Below are 20,304 nucleotides of genomic sequence, written 5' to 3'. Positions count from 1 at the left end.
ACTTATGTTAATACTCACAAAATCAAAATTGTTGGTTCTTATGAAAGTGTGGTCTGTAAGGCAGAGAAACTGACTTTCTCCTGTGTGTCTTTATTCTCTTCAGTATACTAATCAAACATTTTTCTTGATCTTGAATTATTTATGATGATCAAATTTTTTATCTATGTTGATATGCCTATAGATGGTATTATTTGTAGAGAGTACTTTTTATTGTATTATGTGTGAAGATTTCTTCCCGTCCAATTAATTGACTGGAAGCTATTATTACTCAAAGCTAACCTTCACTACTTAATAGACAACAGAACATGGCAAGTAAAGAAATACTTGATACTCGAGTGTTTACCATTAAGTATCAGTTGCTGAGTAGGTTAATTGACAGGTTAGGAGCTAATGTTTGTTTTGAATCCCATTTGAGGTAATTTTCTTTGAGTTGCTGCATTGTTTCATACGCAGGAACTCCAAACTGAGAGGGTACACAGCTGACAGTTCTTATTAAGATATTTTGGACCCTCATAAGAGCACCATACATGAGTGGCACATATTACCTTCTCTTCAATAATCATCTGTGTGAGAGTGTGTGTAGCAGCCAATGAAGCACACATTTCTGACAGTTTTTCCTAGAGAGCAACGGTGAATTGGTGAAGTCCATTTCGTGTTCTCTTCCATCATCATTTACAGTGGGGTTGATATCTGGGTCAGAATGAAGCCAGTGGAAAGACCAATCTTATTCTGCGCTGTGGAAACTACTCCTGTGAGAAACAGTTTGCTTCATCAGGATATGGTTGAGACACTACCAGGAACAAACTTTACACTACTTGTAATCGAAGTATACTGGACTGCCCCTGCTGCCACAGATATGCTGCTACAGGGCCATTTGACAAAACTGATACCGTGCAATGTATATATTTGTGGAAGACCAGCAGTCACAGAGAAAAATGCTAATGCCTAAATACAGTTGCCAATTCCTGCAGCCACACAGCCAACCTGCCTTTGTACCAAGAAGTCCCTTTCACATAAGAACCTTTTAGGACTTGGGAACCAATTGGAAATATTATTTCAATACTAATGTGTTAATAATAATGTTAATTTTAGTTGAAGCATTTCCTAAGTTTAATTCTAATAAACAGTAACTGAATATTTTCACTAGCCACATCTAGGTACACAATATTATCAGCTGTTCTTCATCACAGAATAATAAACTCTGTGCTGCTGCACAGATTCTTCACTAGGATGATGTGTTCCAGAGTTTGGAAAGACATCATTGCATCTACATCTACGTCCATTCTCTGCAGACTGCTGTGGTGTGCATGGCAGTACTGTGTTATGATTTCTTTCCCTTTCATTAGTATATGGAGTGTAGAAGGATTGTCTGCTTAAATTCCTCTGTGCATGTTGTACTTAATTTAATTTTACCTATATGGTCCTCACAGGACTGATACATAGGAGGCTTTAGTATATTCCTAGATTCTTCAGTTAATACTGGATCTTGAAAAATTGCAGGATAATTGACACTAAACTTTGAGTTTCTGCTACTTCAGGTTTTTCAACACTTCTGTGACACTATCCTAGACATGAAACAAGCCTGTGAACGAAACTTCCTGGCAGATTAAAACTGTGTGCCCGACCGAGACTCAAACTCGGGACCTTTGCCTTTCGCGGGCAAGTGCTCTACCAACTGAGCTACCGAAGCACGACTCACGCCCGGCACACACAGCTTTACTTCTGCCAGTACCTCGTCTCCTACCTTCCAAAACTTTACAGAAGCTCTCCTGCGAACCTTGCAGAACTAGCACTCCTGAAAGAAAGGATATTGCGGCGACATGGCTTAGCCACAGCCTGGGGGATGTTCGAGTCTCGGTCGGGCACACAGTTTTAATCTGCCAGGAAGTTTCATATCAGCGCACACTCCGCTGCAGAGTGAAAATCTCATTCTGGAAACATCCCCCAGGCTGTGGCTAAGCCATGTCTCCGCAATATCCTTTCTTTCAGGAGTGCTAGTTCTGCAAGGTTCGCAGGAGAGCTTCTGTAAAGTTTGGAAGGTAGGAGACGAGGTACTGGCAGAAGTAAAGCTGCGAGTGCCGGGCGTGAGTCGTGCTTCGGTAGCTCAGTTGGTAGAGCACTTGCCCGCGAAAGGCAAAGGTCCCGAGTTCGAGTCTCGGTCGGGCACACAGTTTTAATCTGCCAGGAAGTTTCATATCAGCGCACACTCCGCTGCAGAGTGAAAATCTCATTCTGGAAACATCCCCCAGGCTGTGGCTAAGCCATGTCTCCGCAATATCCTTTCTTTCAGGAGTGCTAGTTCTGCAAGGTTCGCAGGAGAGCTTCTGTAAAGTTTGGAAGGTAGGAGACGAGGTACTGGCAGAAGTAAAGCTGTGAGTGCCAGGCGTGAGTCGTGCTTCGGTAGCTCAGTTGGTAGAGCACTTGCCTGCGAAAGGCAAAGGTCCCGAGTTCTTAGTCTCTTTTTACTATTCTCAAGATCTCTTCATTTGTTTTCCTTGCTGTCCATGGAATTTTAAGGGTTCTTCAATATAACCACATCTCAAATGCTTCCAACTTGTTCATAGTGTTTACTTTCAGCATGCAGCTTTCCATGCCATACAAAAGCACTTTTCAGCATCCAGCTTTCCATGCCATACAAATGCAATGACCACATATAGCTCCTCATAAATCTTACTCTAAGATTAAGCTCTGTGTTAGTGCTTGTAAAAATTTTGTTGAATTTCATGAATGCTTTGTGGGCTTTCTCTGTTTTGTATCTGATTTCCATGTCAGATGACCAATTTTCGCATAACCACATCTGTAAGTAGTTGAATCTATTCTCCCTTTCTGTGGGTTGACTCTTATGCATTAGTTCCACATTGTAATATTCGTTTCAATTGTGAGTGATTCATCAATTTTGTCTTTTTGGTGTTGATACTTAGGCCCATATTATTGATGCTGCTGACACTACTATCTAAACCATACATCTTTGCACTAGTGTGAAAATTAAACTGTGTCATTACTCCTGGATCTTCTCTTAAAGATTTGAAAATGGAGTCCAGCATTTCCACTCTTGCTTTGTTACCCTCAGTTTAGGGTTCCTGTGTCATGGCACCAACTTTTGTGCAGCTGTCGTCTTAATATATGACCAGAATGTCTTTAATTTTTGCGAGATCTTTCAGTTGACAAATTTCTGTTAACACCTCTCTATAGTCCTGTGCTTTGTTCTACATCTATTGTGAAGTAGTAGCAGTTTCATTACGCGATTCTTTAGCACAGAGACTGTACACCATGTATGGTCTTTCTTGTCAACAACCGTTCCACTAGCTACAAGTCTTGCTATCCAGTGCTTATTCAACCACTCTTGTAAACATGAGTATCATGTAGCCTACAGCTAAATGATTAACGTTCCTCCTAGATACATGTCACTGCAGTCTCCTTATCTAGTTTACGGTACATGTAAATCTTGTTTTCGTTTCCCTTTATATTTTGTTGATAATCATTGTTTCTGCAACTGTATCGTAGTCACTGGTACTTATTTCAACGTTGACATCCTCAAAGATGTAAGTGTATTTGCCGCCAATACATCCAATATATTATCGTTATGAATGGGCTTCCGAGCTATGTGTAAAAAATAGTTTTCGCAGAAAGTGTTTGCGTAACTATAGTTTCGCGTGTTGTCTTGTCACACCTGCCACTTCCAACACTGTAATTATACCAATCCCTTATTGGAAGACCGAAGTCTGCTCTAAGTATCATTTCTCTATCTTTGTGCTTGGTTTAATGTTTTCTTAGTATCTTTCATTGCTACGCTAATGTGTTTTAACAAGCGTCCCAATCATAACGTACAAGCCAACTGTTCACCGCAAAGTCGCAAACTATGCAGACGACACATGTCCTTGTTTTGCAGTGAACAAGTGAAATGTCTGACGATCTATCCAGGGTAGCCAACAAGTGATCATGAGGATGGGCATTTTATTTTATTAGACAAGTTTTTAAAGAGTTGTGTGAGGGAGAAACTGCCTTTCTGTTGCTTCCTTACTGTATTCTCGTTGTTTGCAGTGGCAATACGCGTATTAAAGGAGAGGCTTGCGACAGCGAACTAGACTCTTTTTAAGAGGGCGTTGTTTTACAACGTCGTAAACTCAGTTACGAGTCCTTAAGGAAGCAGAAGTTCGAAGCAAACGTGGATATGAATTGTCATATCCTGTTGATAACTTCTAATGGGTTACTCAGAGAAGATTGTACGTCAGGCCAGTTTAATGTAGACGCGCCCTGGAGCTGACAGAAGACATTTGTTAAGCAATGGGCAGTAAATGAAAATAAGGAGCGTTTATCGTTCCAGTAGTTAGTGATGATCCGGTTAAAATACGCTGTGATTTTCTATCTTTGTTGTATACTACTAATATTTTTAACAGCTTTACAGTTATTCTTGGTGGTGCGTCACCCTACTTAACTCCATGTCGCATTCTGCGTGTAATTTCTTGCAGAAAGTGATCTTGTGGTTTTTGCCTAGGGTTTTCACGACGTACGGAAGTCCACTGAGAAAGAATATGTTCAATTGGACAACAGCGTACCGAGGATCAGTCTGCATGGTAGGATGTGTTCATGAAGTAATAGTATATTCTTTTCTAAACATCATGCAACCTTCGAATTAAATCCGATTGCTTTCGAGTCAAAGTCAGCAGCAGAAATAGAACGCAGTTCTGTATGTATTTCCTTTCATTCGCCCTCCAGATGACAGATTTTGCCTCATGACAGTCTTTAGATCACAGCCTAAACACTGTTGTATAATTAGTCAAGTTTCCATATACATAGAACATGTTTATCTCTTTAATTATATTCTTTCATTGGACAGACAACTGTACATAGATCTGACTACTGAAAAATGTTTTCAAATATATCTTGTGAAAATGAATTTTGATTGCAGTTCAAGGAAAAATAACTGTTAACATCATGATCTGCCTTATCAGATGAGTAACATGAATTATGGATGTATTGATGACAGTTGCTTTTGCAATATAATGAGGAAAGCTGATGGCAGTTTCACTTAGAATTGATTATTTTTAAGTAAGCTATTCTTAAAGTCTGTACTAGAGGATTTCCTGCCTCACAACCAAAATGGCAAATTCACTTTGACAAAGGCTTTTAAACTTGTTAAAGCACTACATGCACCATAATAAATATTCTGCAAACCACTCTGAAGTGGGTAGCAGAGACTACTTAGAATGGTACCATGTGTTATTTACACGTAACACACTAAGTGTATTAAACATACAACTAAGTTCCTCGACAGACTAGTTTAATGTTTAGATCAGTTGACTGTATTGGTAATTGTCAAAGAAAAATCATTACCAATTACATTATCTTACCTATAATGGGCTAAGAATACCATGGTTGTTTTCATAAATATCATTGAGGAGAAAAAACTGCAACCGGCCACACCTTTTGGTGGATATTGTAAAGCATAAAGAAAACCCGTATCTCAAGTAAATAAAGTGTAAAGATCGTATATATAATGTAAAAGCTTTTCTAAACAAGAAAATTGTGGATATTCTGTAATAAGACCAACCAAAATAATGTGGAATTTGTAAAAGAAATCCTCACTGCTGTCTGATGATGGTTTTGGCCCTTTAGTTAGTTGCCATGAAATAAAGCATTCATCAAAAATTGTGGCTGATTACTGTTTTTTGCAGTTCAGTGTTGACAGTTTGCTGTAAGAATGGAGCATCTAATAAGATAGAGGCCTTTGTTCTCTTTTAATTTCTTGAGGGTTCCAATTCCTAGTTTTGGTAGTGGCTTGTTAAAGATCTTTGCAACAGAATGCCTAACAGTATACTGAAACCTTCAGGAGGGATGTCCAGTTTCCCCATATAATAAAAGAGCTCTTGTTACAGAATGTTGCCAGTGTACATTAGCCCATATGTCTGTAGTAGCCCTATACAGTCTCTGTTGCACAATAGAATTTATTTCAATGACCAGATTCAGACGTTTGAAACTGGATGCTTGACAACTTTTATCAGTTGTTATATTAAATAAATTCTACTCTGCAAGTGGAACTGTGTAGGCTCCTACTGCATACATTTCTTCTAACTTTCCTACCTCAAAAGAACATTTATTTTTCTTTATACGATTTACTTCAGTTGAAATGTTTGTATCTAGTTTTTTATTTTGTGAATACCAGAATCTTTTATTTCCCTTTCAGTATTTTTTCACGCACTTCACTTTGTCGAAGTAAGTATGAAGTTAAGTTTTATACAAGAATCAGTTACATACAGGGTCACATAAGGAAATAATTTATTTAGAAACAGAAAGTTTTTTCTTTATCATTTAAGAATAACGTACACAGTAATGACAAGCTTATTGTGTGCTGCTTTGCTGTAGGGCCTGTTCAGATTTTTGTTTTCTGTAATCAGATTTTTACATTATTCACAAATTGTAACACACAAACTTTTCACGCTAATTAAGGCCATAGAAACATGGACTTTTCTGAATGTACTTCCACTACTGCAAGTAGTTCCACCCATCACTTTTACTTCTTAAAGTCCACACTTCCATGATCATTGGCACCAGCGCAATGTAGGTTCTTGGGACAAGGTTTCATTCAGTGGTTGCCAAACTCGGTTATCTTCTCTCCATGTGGAGAGTATGTTGTTTAGCCTGGGTGGCAGTGTGATGACTTGCGGTTGGATGCCTTGTGAAATCTTGGTTGGTCTTCCTGGATATTGCGGTTGCAGTGTCGTCAAAGATGCACCAGGTCGACTAACTCCTTAGTGCTGCTTTGGAATCGAATATCCTTAATATCTGACATCCGTTACCCACTGCATCTTCATAGTGTGCGGTCCCACAATGTGTGTTCTGGTGTGACCATACTACTCCAGGCGCAGCTATAATTCATCTGTCTTCTGGTTTTGTACAGATATGTGGCAGAAGAGCTGTGGTCTATCAGGTAATGTATTAACCCACCCAAAGGGCTAAGAAATCTCATTTCGAATCTCTCCCTAATGTTGGGGAAAAATTCATATGTTCTCCTGCCTGTGCCTGAAGTGCTCCATTCATTTTGCCACAGTTGTAATATGCAATCTTTTATTGCCTTTTTCAAATTGACCTCAGTTCCAAGCACTCTTTATACCTCCATTTGATTACCTTTCTTTAACCAGTAGAAGGCTCCCCTTTTCCTGATTTCCAAGTCCAGTGGTCATGTTCCTAGAATTACTAACAAATCAGCTACTCTCACTACTGAGGCTGGCTTCTCTAACTGCAGTCTGTGAGCCAAAATGCTTGCACCATATCCTAAGACGGTTGCTAATATATATTGGTGGTATGATTGTCTTCAGGGGAATGGTATGGTTGTCTTCAGGGGAAGTGGAAATTGCCTATTTGCAATGGTTATAATTTTATTCATCAGATTTGTACCTTTCCTATCTGCTTCCTGTACATGATGTGCAAAGTTACAATTTTTGTCGAGAAATACCCTGCGTTCCTCCTAATTGACCGAGCGAGGTGGCGCAGTGGTTAGACACTGGACTCGCATTCGGTAGGACGACGGTTCAATCCCGCGTCGGGCCATCCTGATTTAGGTTTTCCGTGATTTCCCTAAATCGCTCCAGGCAAATGCCGGGATGGTTCCTTCCAAAGGGCACGGCCGACTTCCCTCCCCGTCCTTCCCTAATCTGATGAGACCGATGACCTCGCTGTCTGGTCTCCTTCCCCAAACCAACCAACCAACCTCCTAATTGTTAAATCATTTAATTTTATGTTAGGGTTTCTTTTTAGGTTTCCATTCAGCAGGAGGTATGTGGTTTTGTGAGGTGCTAGTGAAAAGTTAACACTTAGACATCAGCCCTCAAGGTTGTGGAGGGCCGCATTACATTTGTCTTCTGTAATTCTTCTGGGGTCACCACTTCCAATGAACAGCACGTCATCTGCAAATGCCACCAGTCCCCATATGTTTCCACTTCATATAACTTCTGTAGTATGGGCCCCCGTGCTGCATCCCAAAACTTCAGACCACACCCTGACCCCTGCAGACAACATTTCATTATTGTCTTCATTATTTTCTTTCCTGGGCATGTTAAAGCAGCATGTAGTGTGTGGCATAATCTTTGAGGAAGTTATACAGTGCTTATGGTCACTCCAAATCCCTAAGGTGACCAAAGAAATACAGCCACCATAGGTTATCGAAAGTGTCAGCAATATCAGTCACCATTGCTGGAGCGTACGTAGAATGAATATCTATCGCTAGCGAGATCACCTTATTAATTGTGTCTTCAGTTGGCTTGCCTTCTCTAAACCCATACTGGCGAGGGCTCACTCTGTGTAACAGTCTTTGATCTTGTTATTTGCGCAATAGTTTTTCATACCTTGCTGAGAACGTTCAAAAGACAACTGGTCTGTAGGATTTGGGTGTATGTTGATCCTTTTCTTGCCTTTTACTAATTATTACCACTTCAGTGTATTTCCAAGAAGCAGGGACCCTTCCTTGCAAGAGAGTAACTATCTAATTGATAATATAAGGTTTGTCTACTTACGCAGGAATCCTGTCAGGTCCTGGAGATTTTTCTTTTTCAATCTTAAAATTATTTGCCTAATTTCTTCTTGTGCAAAGGGGTACACAAGTTTATTGTTTCTACATTCTTCCCATAACATTTCCCATAACCTACGCTGATCATCTGTCTTGCCTCCTTTTCCATCATCGGCAAGTAGCATAGGAATAATAGAGGAAATAGAGAAAATGCAAAGAAAAACAGCACTATTTGTTACAGGTTAATTTAGTAAGTGCAACAGCGCCACAAAATGCTCGGCCAGTGAAAGTGGGAAGTGCTGCAAGAGAGTTGTGCTGCATCACATTTTGCTTTACGCTAAAGTCCCAATAGCATAAATTTGTGGAAACGTCAAAAAGTGTATTGATTCTTATTGTGTGTATCTCGTGGGAATATCATAAAGGTAAAGTTAGAGAGATCAGAGCTCACTTAGAGACTTACCAGCAATCTTTCTTCCTGAAAATCGCTCGTGACTGGAACAAGAAAAGCAGAAAGTGTTAAGTGAGGAAACTGCAAATCCCAAAATCTTTAGACTTACAAATAAGAATGCCTTATTAACCAGTTCATCCATAATTTGTCAGAATATCTGGCCTCAGGAGTGTAATGGTCATAAAAGCAACATAACATTATGATAAATTAGGACACTTAGGTATATGCTTAATATTAAGTATTAGATAAAAGAACAGCAGCTGATCAGTGTAAAATAGAGAGCAATGGATTTTTTCAAAAGAAGCTACTTTTTGTAAAAAAGTCATGTAATTGTCTGTCTGAGCAGATTAGCACTTGTTGTAGTAATAGATTGTTAGTATCTTTACAGAAGTAGCCTAAAGTGACTGTGTCTGGCTCTTAATGTATAACTTGACTTGTTCCACATTCTTGAAGGCTCTTTTTCATGATAGGCTTACAGAACATGATATGTAAGTGAATGAACAAGCTATAAAATTACACTGAAGAGGTGGAATGGGTGGCTGCTATTTACCTCAAGGAAGCAAATTCTTAGTACTGATTAGACATATTGAAAAGTGAAAAATCTGTTCCTACTATTTGGAAGTGTTAAGTTTGTTTCTCAGGGTGGAAAGAGGGAGACATTGTGGAAGCGTGAAAGGGAGGAGGTGAGGTGGGGAAGGGAGGGAGTGAGGGCAGGTCACTCAGACCTCCCAGGGTGATAGTGAGATTTTGAAAATTGGATCGCGTAACATCCGTAAGCTACTGCATTCACAACAGATATTACGTGAAAGGGAAAAGAAAGCTTCTGTATGCTATTACTTTTTTTTTTCCAGATTCATCACTGTAATACATTAACGAATGAACATTAAGTCAGATTTATTTCTGTTAAGTGTCCTTTTTAATGCTTTTGTTTTTCTTACCTAATTCTAAGTTGACCCCACAGTATAGTGTATTCATACTGTCTATAACTGAGAAGCGCAAATATTAATTTCAGATGTTAAAGATCCAATTGTACTCTGGTGGACACCATTCACCGGAGACTTAGGATCTGTTAAACAGTGTGGAAACAAACGATGCTTCTTCACGCAAGACAGGAGGTTTCAGAACCATCCATTAACAAAGGTATATGTTGTTTTGTTTTGACTCATTTATTGGGTTTGTCATCCTTGAAGTTTCTTCATGCTCCGTGTAGTAGTTTTATGTATGTACTGTCTTTGCATTTGTTCATAGCATATTCATACTGAGTATATAAGAATTTTTGTCAAAAGTTATGAGCACATTCATAAGTACTGTTGAACTTGTGTATACAAAGTTAGTTTCTTTCTGTCTCACATAATTTTCAGCGTAATAAAAGTTGCATCGTTTCTTTCTGTCAGGTTTGTGTCTCACAATAAACATGCTATCCTATGTTGTAGTACACTATATTGTAATTGTGCTCACACTTGTTTGCATAATAGAATATGCTGTAAGTTGTCCCTGCCTTATAAAAACACACAGGTTTACTCATTATCAGTAATAAATAATAAACTGAGACATCAGTAGATGAGATTCTTTTATTTTTTGTTCTGTTTCTACAATAAATGTTAGCTGTTCACTGTATTCGTAATTTATGTGTATTATTGAGTTATGATTTAATTGATAATACTTTAGGTCACTAACTTTATTTAACAGTTGTTATAATTTTAAAACGGTTAAAACGAAATGAAACCGCATCGGCAGGTAGGTAGGACTCAACAGACAACAGCTGCATGGCAATCCAGCACACTACTGGCTGGGCTACTTCACTTATCTGCTGCCTAACTATTTATGACCTTATATGAGGTGTATATGAGTTATGTTTAAAACTTAAGAGACTTCCCCCCCACCCCTGCCCTCCCCCCCTCCCTGGATAGTACACTTTAAGACTTCTATGAGTGGACACCCTTGAGGCATACTAGTAAACTGCAAAGACTCATCCCGAACTGAATTTCTGAGATCGGAAGGTTCCCTAGTCAGTCCTTCTAATAATGTCAACACTTCTTTTGCTCTCCCAAATTGTAACTAACTATTGATATTGATACATGTTCCTTCCCATGTTTCATTCTTTGCTATCCTTATTTCTTCCACTTAATTCTTGTTTTCCTTAGAGACTACCCTGGTTTTTTATGATTTATCATTCAGCTGCTGCATTCCATTTTTCTGTCATTGCTGTCTTTATCTCTTTTTGATCACCGTTCTGCTTTCCGATTGCTTTCTGATTGTGGTTATTTTCCTGTATGTCCAGCCGGCACTGAAACTGCTCTGTGTTTTAATATTGATCTTATGTATTCATACATTTCTTCGGTACTTCCTTCAAATGATTCATCCAATATCCACCCCATTCTGGTAGCAAATAAAGTTCCTATACTTTCATCTTGGAAGTTATTGTTATGTTTATTTTCATCCTTCCAGTATGCTTCAATTTTATAGCACCATTATTATTTTTCGTTAGTGTTTTCCACGGCCAGAAAATTTCATTTTTTATTAAGTATTGGTGAGATCATAAATTTCAATCAGTTGTTCTCCATCAAGATTAGTACTGCTTCTCTGCATTTTCCTGCTATTGTACATGAGTCCCTGATTTCTACTCTTGCATTCATGTCTCCCATAATAATTAGTTTCTTCCTTCCTGGAATTTTACCATGATCTTTCGGAGAGTTGTCCACAAAGAATATTTCTCCTGGTCATTTGTACTGTTCATGAATGCATATACTCCAGTAATCACATTTTCCCTGGCAAACAGTTTCACTTCAGCAAGAATAGTATTTTTGCTGATAAATTCCAAGTTTGTGATGATTTTCTTCCATATTTTCTTGTATTATAATGGGTACTCCTGCTCTGGCCTGTACAGCTTTGGATATTGGACTCAAAATGTGTATGTAACTACCAAAGCATCCATTTCGAATGTGTCAAATTCTATGGGTAACACATTCACTTTAGCAGAAATATCTTGCACATTCCAACATTCAGATGTCAGTTTCCTTTCTCCATTGTCAGTCTGTCATCCAAAAGGTCTCTTTTTTCCAAGCATATTGTTAAGTTTTTTTTAGAATTTCATTATTTATGTCCTCCAATCTGGAGGACTGGTTTAATTTATTCTCAAGGTTTTTTCCTATCACATTTGATGAACCAATCTAAAACTTCAAGGTAACACTGCTAGTTTTGGTCCAGCTAGGGTATTTGTTATCCCTCATACCTACCACATTTGGCAGACATTCCCCATCTGCCACCTGCAGATGCATCTGCTGGGAGGCTAGCAACCCTGCACAGGATAATGTGTTATCAGTTTTTAATAAAAAAACTGATAATTTATGGTATTTATTTTAATGTAATATATGCATTTGTTTTTTACTGATAAGTTAATTAGTACAGCCTTGTATCTCAATATATATCTGTGAATGAAAGCTATGACAATGTCTGAAATAAATGAATAAATAAACAAACAAATAAATGCAACATGAATATAGGTGAGAGTCTTGGCTTAAAGTTCAAAAATAGATGGAAAGGTTTGACTCCTATTTTTTCTTTTAGTAATGTTAATATTTACATTTGTTCCTCCTTAGTTTCTAGTTCAGTGAAGTTTATGTTGCATATAAAAAAATACCCTATTGCTACCTCCAATCCTTAAACTGGATAATATTAGAATATTGCTCATTCTTGAAACTGCCCTCCTCAAGCAAACAGCAACCACAGCCACTGGCTGGGGTTTCTGTTTTTCATGACAGAGAAAGTATGTAACATCTTCAAAAGCTCATAATATATATTTAAAAAAGTGAGTTCATTGGTATGTGAGGACACCTTCTCTGTAAACATTACCTGCATAAATTAGCTATGTACCATGCACATTTTTACAGTCAGATGACTCATTGGCCAAGCCATGGGTCTCTCTTTTAGGAGGAGTGAGGTTCAAATCTTTGCCCTGTTATCCAGATTAATGATTTTTTATTTTAATAAATTATTAATGATCAATTTGTTGTTGTATATAACACAGAACAGCCATGTTAGGCATTCAAATGCTCACTTGCATGAAGTGTGTCTTAATACAATGATTGGAGGGCCTTTCCTTTCCCTTCAGGACCTGTACTTCCTGCCTTAGCTTACTGTGTTTCCTATCTTTCCATTTCTCTTAATGAAGCTATTTTTGAAAATTTTTAAACTCGGTGTCTGTCAGTCCTCACTTAGTGACCTCTTTCAGCAGCTTGCATCTAGAACATTCTTTTTCTATTCCTGCCATTCCTAGGATTCATTCTTATTTACTTTAATTATAATTACTATTTTTGTTGTTTTTTTTTTTTTTCTCCAGGCATTTGTTTTCTACGGTTCCCGTTTTGATATGTTTGATCTTCCGTTACCACGTAACTGGGAGAAATACAGTTGGGCTTTATTTCACGAAGAATCTCCAAAAAATATTCCTGCTTTTTCACATTCAAAGGCACTTTCACTATTTAATATTACTGCCACATTTAGCAGGCACAGTCACTTTCCTTTGACTTTTCAGTACTTAAAAGATTTGGATGTCTTGACTGGTAAGTTATAAAGTATGAATTTGTTATATCTGTAATAGATGTCAGTATTAGATTTTTTAACTTTGATTGTAAAGAGAATACAGTTACTGAATGACATGAATGACTATAAGGCAAATAAATCATGGAAGAACTGAAGACAACAACTTACCAAATAACTGATAGATCCCTTATCATTTAGCTACAAAATAGCAGGTCAGCAACTGGAAGCAGTTAATTCCATAAATTATCTGGGAGTACGCATTAGGAGTGATTTAAAATGGAATGATCATATAAAGTTGATCGTCGGTAAAGCAGATGCCAGACTGAGATTCGTTGGAAGAATCCTAAGGAAATGCAATCCGAAAACAAAGGAAATAGGTTACAGTATGCTTGTTCGCCCACTGCTTGAATACTGCTCACCAGTGTGGGATTCGTACCAGATAGGATTGATAGAAGAGATAGAGAAGATCCAACAGAGAGCAGCACGCTTCGTTACAAGATCATTTAGTAATCGCGAAAGCATTACGGAGATGATAGATAAACTCCAGTGGAAGACTCTGCAGGAGAGACGCTCAGTAGCTCGGTACGGGCTTTTGTTAAAGTTTCGAGAACATACCTTCACCGAAGAGTCGAGCAGTATATTGCTCCCTCCTACGTATATCTCGCGAAGAGACCTTGAGGATAAAATCAGAGAAATTAGAGCCCACACAGAAGCATACCGACAATCCTTCTTTCCAAGAACAATACGAGACTGGAATAGAAGGGAGAACCGATAGAGGTACTCAAAGTACCTTCCGCCACACACCGTTGGGTGAAGCAGAGTGTGGATGTAGATGTAGATGTAGAACTGACTGTTGAGCTTCATATATGCACATAAATGAGGCTTCTGTGACCGTTTTCAGTTGGAATAAAAACCTTCCATTGTTTATATTATACCAAGGACTTTTCATTACCACATTTATAAAGAAAATGCATTATTGAAATGACATGTTAATTTATTGTGTTCCGTAGATCCCATCATGAAGAAGTAACTTTAGGTACACTAAAAGAGTCAAGTTTCACATTAACTTAGTGAAGCAGTTTTGAGAAAATGTGTTAATATACATCTACATGAATACTCTGCAAACCACTGTGAGGTGCATGGCAGAGGGTACGTCCCATTGTACCAATTATTAAGATTTCTTCCCGTCTGTGGGAAAAATGATTGTTTGAATACCTATATGCATGCAGTAATCCTCATTATCTTGATGTGAACGATACATACGGGACTGTAGTATATTCCTACAGTCGTCATTTAAAGCTGGTTTCTGAAACTTAATTAATAGACTTTCTCGTGATAGTTTACATCTGCCGTGAAGAATCCTGCAGTTCAGCTCCTTCAGTATCTCTGTAACACTCTCCCATGGATTGAACAAACCAGTGACCATTCATGCTGCCCTTCTCTGCATGTGTTCAATATCCCCTGTTAGTCCTATTTGGTATGGGTTCCACACACTTGAGCAGTATTCTAGAACCAGTTGAACAAGTGCACTTCTCCAGTATTCTACCAATAAACTGGAGTGTACCACCTGCTTTATCCATGAGTGAGCCTATGTGATCATTCCATTTCATATTCCTGCAAAGTGCCACATACAGGCATTTGTATGAGTTGGCCGATTCCAGCAGTGTCTCATTGATATTATAGTCATAGGATACTATGTTTTTTCATTTTGCTAAGTGCACAATTTTACATTTCTGAACATTTAAAGAAAGTTCCCAATCCTTGCACCACTTTAAAATGTTATTAGGATCGTGCTGAATATTTATGCAGCCACTTTCATTAATGAGTGAATAATCATTAAATGTTTCTAAAATACCAGTCCTTACTCAAGCTAAATCCATAACAGTAAAGTGAACAGGAGTGTTGGTACTTCGAAAAAGGCTGCTGCTTCCTCGATTCTGTTAAGTAGCTGCTTTTTTTCCCCTATTGCTAGCTTAATATCTGCACGGCCACATTGGTTTTCATCATAGAACAACACTTTCCTCTGTTCTATAAGCAGAAGAGGCCCTTGAACACAAACAGTGTCACTCCCAGCAAAGCTAACAAAGATCACCAATCTTTGAATCTAGATAATAGTAATTTATAGAGGACATATGTTTTAATTTGTTTTGAATCTATAAAGATTCTCAGTTTTTTGCTTTGTGTCAGATGGGAGTTTGTTGAAGACTTTCAATCAGAATACGGAACAACAATCTCCACCCAGAACAAAGAGATGAAGCCTCCATGGAAATTATTTATGTGCTTTGTACTGTGGTTGTGTAAATTACAGTGTAACTGAAACAGATTCTTATTATCAGCAAGAAATTTTGACAGTGTTACTAAAACAATTGCACATGACTGAAACTGTCCCATAGGTAACTAAAAAGTTAGTGACAATGTTATGAAAAGAAAAGTTGCTACTCATCACATAGCGGAGATGCTGAGTCGCAGATAGGCAGTTGTGCCTATCTGCGACTCAGAATCTGCGCTATATGGTGAGTAGCAACTTTCCTTCTCATAACATTGTTACCTTCCATCCTGGATTTTCCATTGTTTGAAAAAAGTTAGTACGCTTGAGACTTACCCAAATTCTGAATTTTTTGTAATGTATTTTCTCACTTATACGATTTCAGAACACTCAAAAGCTATTTACTATTTTTGATGTCTCCGCTAATGCATTCTTTGATTTGTTCCCCATCACTGATGATTATCAGTTCAAGGATTGGAAACTCCTGTGAGCTGCATGACAAGTAGCACTGTTCATGATAAAGCTGTGTGATGAGCAGTGTATTATAAACAGGCCTCTGTTGTTCAAGGCGTAGGTGACTATTTTCTTTGAAAAATATCAGTGTAAAAATAAATGTTAAGATACCAATATGAGACAAGTAGAAGTTATTTAATATAACAGAGGAAACAGCAGCCTATTTCAAATTAGTGGCACTACCCCTAATTTAGTAAGATACATTTAGCTGACTTATGCACAGATAGTATACCAGTCTGTATAGAAAATCTTATTATTAACAGTGTGTATAGATTTAGTTTCTATGAGTTGTTTGCTTTTGTTTATGTGTACCTTGACTCATTCCAAATCCCAGAAGGGTCTCTTCTGTGATAGAATGTACAGAACATGAGTGAGTGAATGAACAAATTAATCAGTTTATCTATCTATCTCATTACTACTCAGTTTATCTATCTATCTCATTACTACCATTATCTGCAGAATGTAAGTCAGTGAGAGATTATAGCCAGAAATTGATATATGCTGTTTTTAGTGAAGTACAAAACAATAATATCAATGCAAACTGTTTAGAGATGCTGAATCTGCAGTGTGATGTATATTTTGTGACAACTGAAACTTTGTGTGTGGCCACGACTCAAACCTTGACGTCCTACATTCTACAAGCAGTCATGTTAACCATTAGGGTATTTGAGATCAGATAGCCTAATTGTTAAGGCAACTGCTTGTGAAAAACAGGCAATCTGAGTTTGAGTTTGTTTGGTGTACATTTTCAGTCGTGACAACATATTCAGTGTATCTGAATGTTTTACAATGATTAATTTCATCATTACACCTTGTTTGATTTCATAACCATCGAACAGTTCATAAAATTTCAGTGCAATTTGTTTCACAAAATAAGATCCTTTTGAATTCTTAATCACGTAACTGGATCATAAAATATAGCGGAAATGCTGAGTCACGATAGGCACACAGAAAAGATTCACACAATTTAAGCTTTTGGCCATTAAGGCCTTTGTCAGCAGTAGACACACATACACACATGCGCACACACACACACACTCACGCAAGTGCAACTTGCACACACATCTGCAGTCTCAGAGAGCTGAAACTACACTGCGAGCAGCAGCACCAGTGCATGATGGGAGTGGAGACTGGGTGGGGGTGAGGAGGAGGCTGGGGCGGGGAGGGGGAGGGATAGTATGGTGGGAGTGGTGGACAGTGAAATGTTGCAGTTTAGACGGAGGGTAGGAGAGAAGGTGTGGAGGGGGGAGGGTGTAGGTAGCGGAAAGGAGAGAAATGAAAAAAAGAAATTAAAAGACTAGGTGTGACGGTGAAATGACGGCTGTGTAGTGCTGGAATGGGAACTGAGAGGGGGCTGATTGGGTGAGGACAGTGACTAATGAAGGTTGAGGCCAGGAGGGTTATGGGAACGTAGGATGTATTGCAGGGAAAGTTCCCATCTGCGCAATTCAGAAAAGCTGGTGTTGGTGGGAAAGATCCATATGGCACAGGCTGTGAAGCAGTCATTGAGATGAGGGGCATCATGTTTGGCAGCGTGTTCTGCAACAGGGTGGTCCATTTATTTTTTATCCATAGTTTGTCGGTGGCCGTTCATGCGGACAGACAGCTTGTTGGTTGTCATGCCTACATAGAATGCAGCACAGTGGTTGCAGCTTAGCTTGTAGATTACATGACTGGTTTCAGAGGTAGCCCTGCCTTTGATGAGATAGGTGATATTAGTGACTGGGCTGGAGTAGGTGGTGGTAGGAGGATGTATGGGACAGGTCTTGCATCTAGGTCTATTACAGGGGTATGAGCCACGAGGTAAGGGATTGGGAGCAAGGGTTGTGTAAGGATGGACGAGTATATTTTGTCGGTTCGGTGGACGGTGGAATACCATGGTAGGAGGGGTGGGACTGCGATTCTTTCTGCGGATGTAAGGTTAGTATGGATGTTGAGGGATTTGGGGAATGATGGTGAGGCAAGGTTCGAGGATAATATATTCTGGAAAATTAACAGGGGGTGGTTTGGAGCCAGTAGAGGTGGATCATGGTCGGATGGAGGAGTGAACTGAGTTAGGCAATGTTGGTCTTTGGTTGAGTCTGATTGGTTGGGTTGGTGGTGAAAAAGTGTTTCCACTATAGGAAGGAGAGAAGAACTGCTGTCCACCATCTAAAAACTGATTCTGATCTTATAATCCTACCTGCAGACAAAGGCTCCACCACAGTAGTTTTGAACCGCCAGGATTACGTAGTAGAAGGACTCGTCAGCTGTCAGATACTTCTACCTACAAACCTGCCACAGTGATCCCATTCCAGCAATGCAGCAGGATCTCCAGTCACTACTCAAATCCTTAGGCCCATCCCAGTACCTCTCCCCAGAGTACATCTCTCTACTTACCACTACCACTCCCCGACTCCCACCTTCTTCATGCTTCCTAAAGTCTGTAAACCCAACCACCCAGGACACCCCATTGTGGCCGGTTACTGTGCCCCCACTGAGAAAATTTCTGCTCTCATAGACCAACACCTTCAACCTATTACCTGGAACCTATCCTCCTATATAAAAGATACCAACCATTTCCTCAACCGACTCTCCACAGTTCCTCTCCCTTTACCACATGGTGCCCTGCTCGTCACTATTGATGCCACCTCCCTGTACACTAATATTCCTAATGCCCATGGCCTTACTGCTATCGAATACTACCTTTCCAGATGCCCTATGGATTCCAAACCAACAACCTCCTTCCTAGTCTCTATGACCAACTATATCCTCACCCACTTCTCATCTGCAGTACAGCTATGGGCACCCGCATGGCACCATCCTATGCTAACCTATTCATGGGCCATGTAGAGTAATGCTTCCTAAAAACCGAGAATCCTAAACCCCTCACCTGGTTCAGATTTATTGATGACATCTTTGCTATCTGGATTGAAGGTGAGGACACAGTATTCATATTCCTCCAGAACCTCAACTACTTCTCCCCCATTTGCTACACCTGGTCCTACTCAACCCAACAAGCCACCTTCCTAGATGTTGACCTCCACCTGAGAGATGGCTACATCAGTACCTCCGTCCATATCAAACCTACTAACCACCACCAATACCTCCATGTTGACAGCTGCCACCCGTTTCATACCAAGAAGTCCCTTCCGTACAGCCTAGCCACACGAGGTTGCTGCATCTGCAGTGACGCGCAGTCCCTCTCTAAATATACCGAGCGTCTCACTGAAGCCTTCACTGACTGTAATTATCCTCCCATCCTTGTACAAAAACAAATCTCCTGTGCTTTATCTTTCCAGTCTCCCACCACCTCCCACAGTCCCACTGTCCGGCCACAGAGGAGCATTCCCCTCGTAACTCAGTACCATCCGGGACTGGAGCAACTGAATTATGTTCTCCGCCAGGGTTTCAATTACCTCTCGGCGTGTCCTAAAATGAGAAATGTCCTGCCCACTATCCTTCCCACCCCTCCTACCGTGGTACTCCGCCGTCCACCGAACCTACAAAATATACTCGTCCATCCTCACACAACCCCTGCTCCCAATCCCTTACCTCATGGCTCATACCCCTGTAATAGACCTAGATGCAAGACCTGTCCCATACATCCTCCTACAACCACCTACTCCAGTCCAGTCAAAGGCAGGGCTACCTCTGAAACCAGTCATGTGATCTACAAGCTAAGCTGCAACCACTGTGCAGCATTCTATGTAGGCATGACAAGCAACAAGCTGTCTGCCCGCATGAATGGCCAACTACAAACTTTAGACAAAAAACAAGTGGACCACCCTGTAGCTGAACACACTGCCAAACATGATACCCCTCATCTCAATGACTGCTTCACAGCCTGTGCCATGTGGATCCTTCCCACCAACACCAGCTTTTCTGAATTGCGCAGGTGGGAACTTTCCCTGCAATACATCCTACATTTCCATAACCCTCCTGGCCTCAACCTTAATTATTCACTGTCCTCACCCATCCAGCCCCCTACCTGTTTCCATTCCAGCACTACACAGCTGTCATTTCACTGCCACACCCAGTCTTTTAACTTCT

At 39.6% G+C, this 20,304-nt stretch overlaps 1 protein-coding gene across 1 annotated transcript in view; it reads left to right on the top strand.

Moving 5' to 3' along the window:
* Window positions 1-3,992: 3,992 nt before the first annotated feature.
* Window positions 3,993-20,304, top strand: part of LOC126094975 (alpha-(1,3)-fucosyltransferase 10-like) — a 50,036-nt gene continuing 33,724 nt past the window's right edge. Inside the window, exons 1-4 of the mRNA XM_049909633.1 lie at window positions 3,993-4,417; window positions 4,496-4,574; window positions 9,964-10,091; window positions 13,291-13,513. Of these exons, the coding sequence (XP_049765590.1) occupies window positions 4,334-4,417; window positions 4,496-4,574; window positions 9,964-10,091; window positions 13,291-13,513 (514 nt within the window). The 5' untranslated portion in view covers window positions 3,993-4,333. The remainder of the gene's footprint in view (window positions 4,418-4,495; window positions 4,575-9,963; window positions 10,092-13,290; window positions 13,514-20,304) is intronic.

This window comes from Schistocerca cancellata, chromosome 1, assembly GCF_023864275.1.
Source record: "Schistocerca cancellata isolate TAMUIC-IGC-003103 chromosome 1, iqSchCanc2.1, whole genome shotgun sequence".
NCBI lineage: Eukaryota > Metazoa > Arthropoda > Insecta > Orthoptera > Acrididae > Schistocerca > Schistocerca cancellata.
This window is presented reverse-complemented; position numbering and strand designations above follow the sequence as displayed.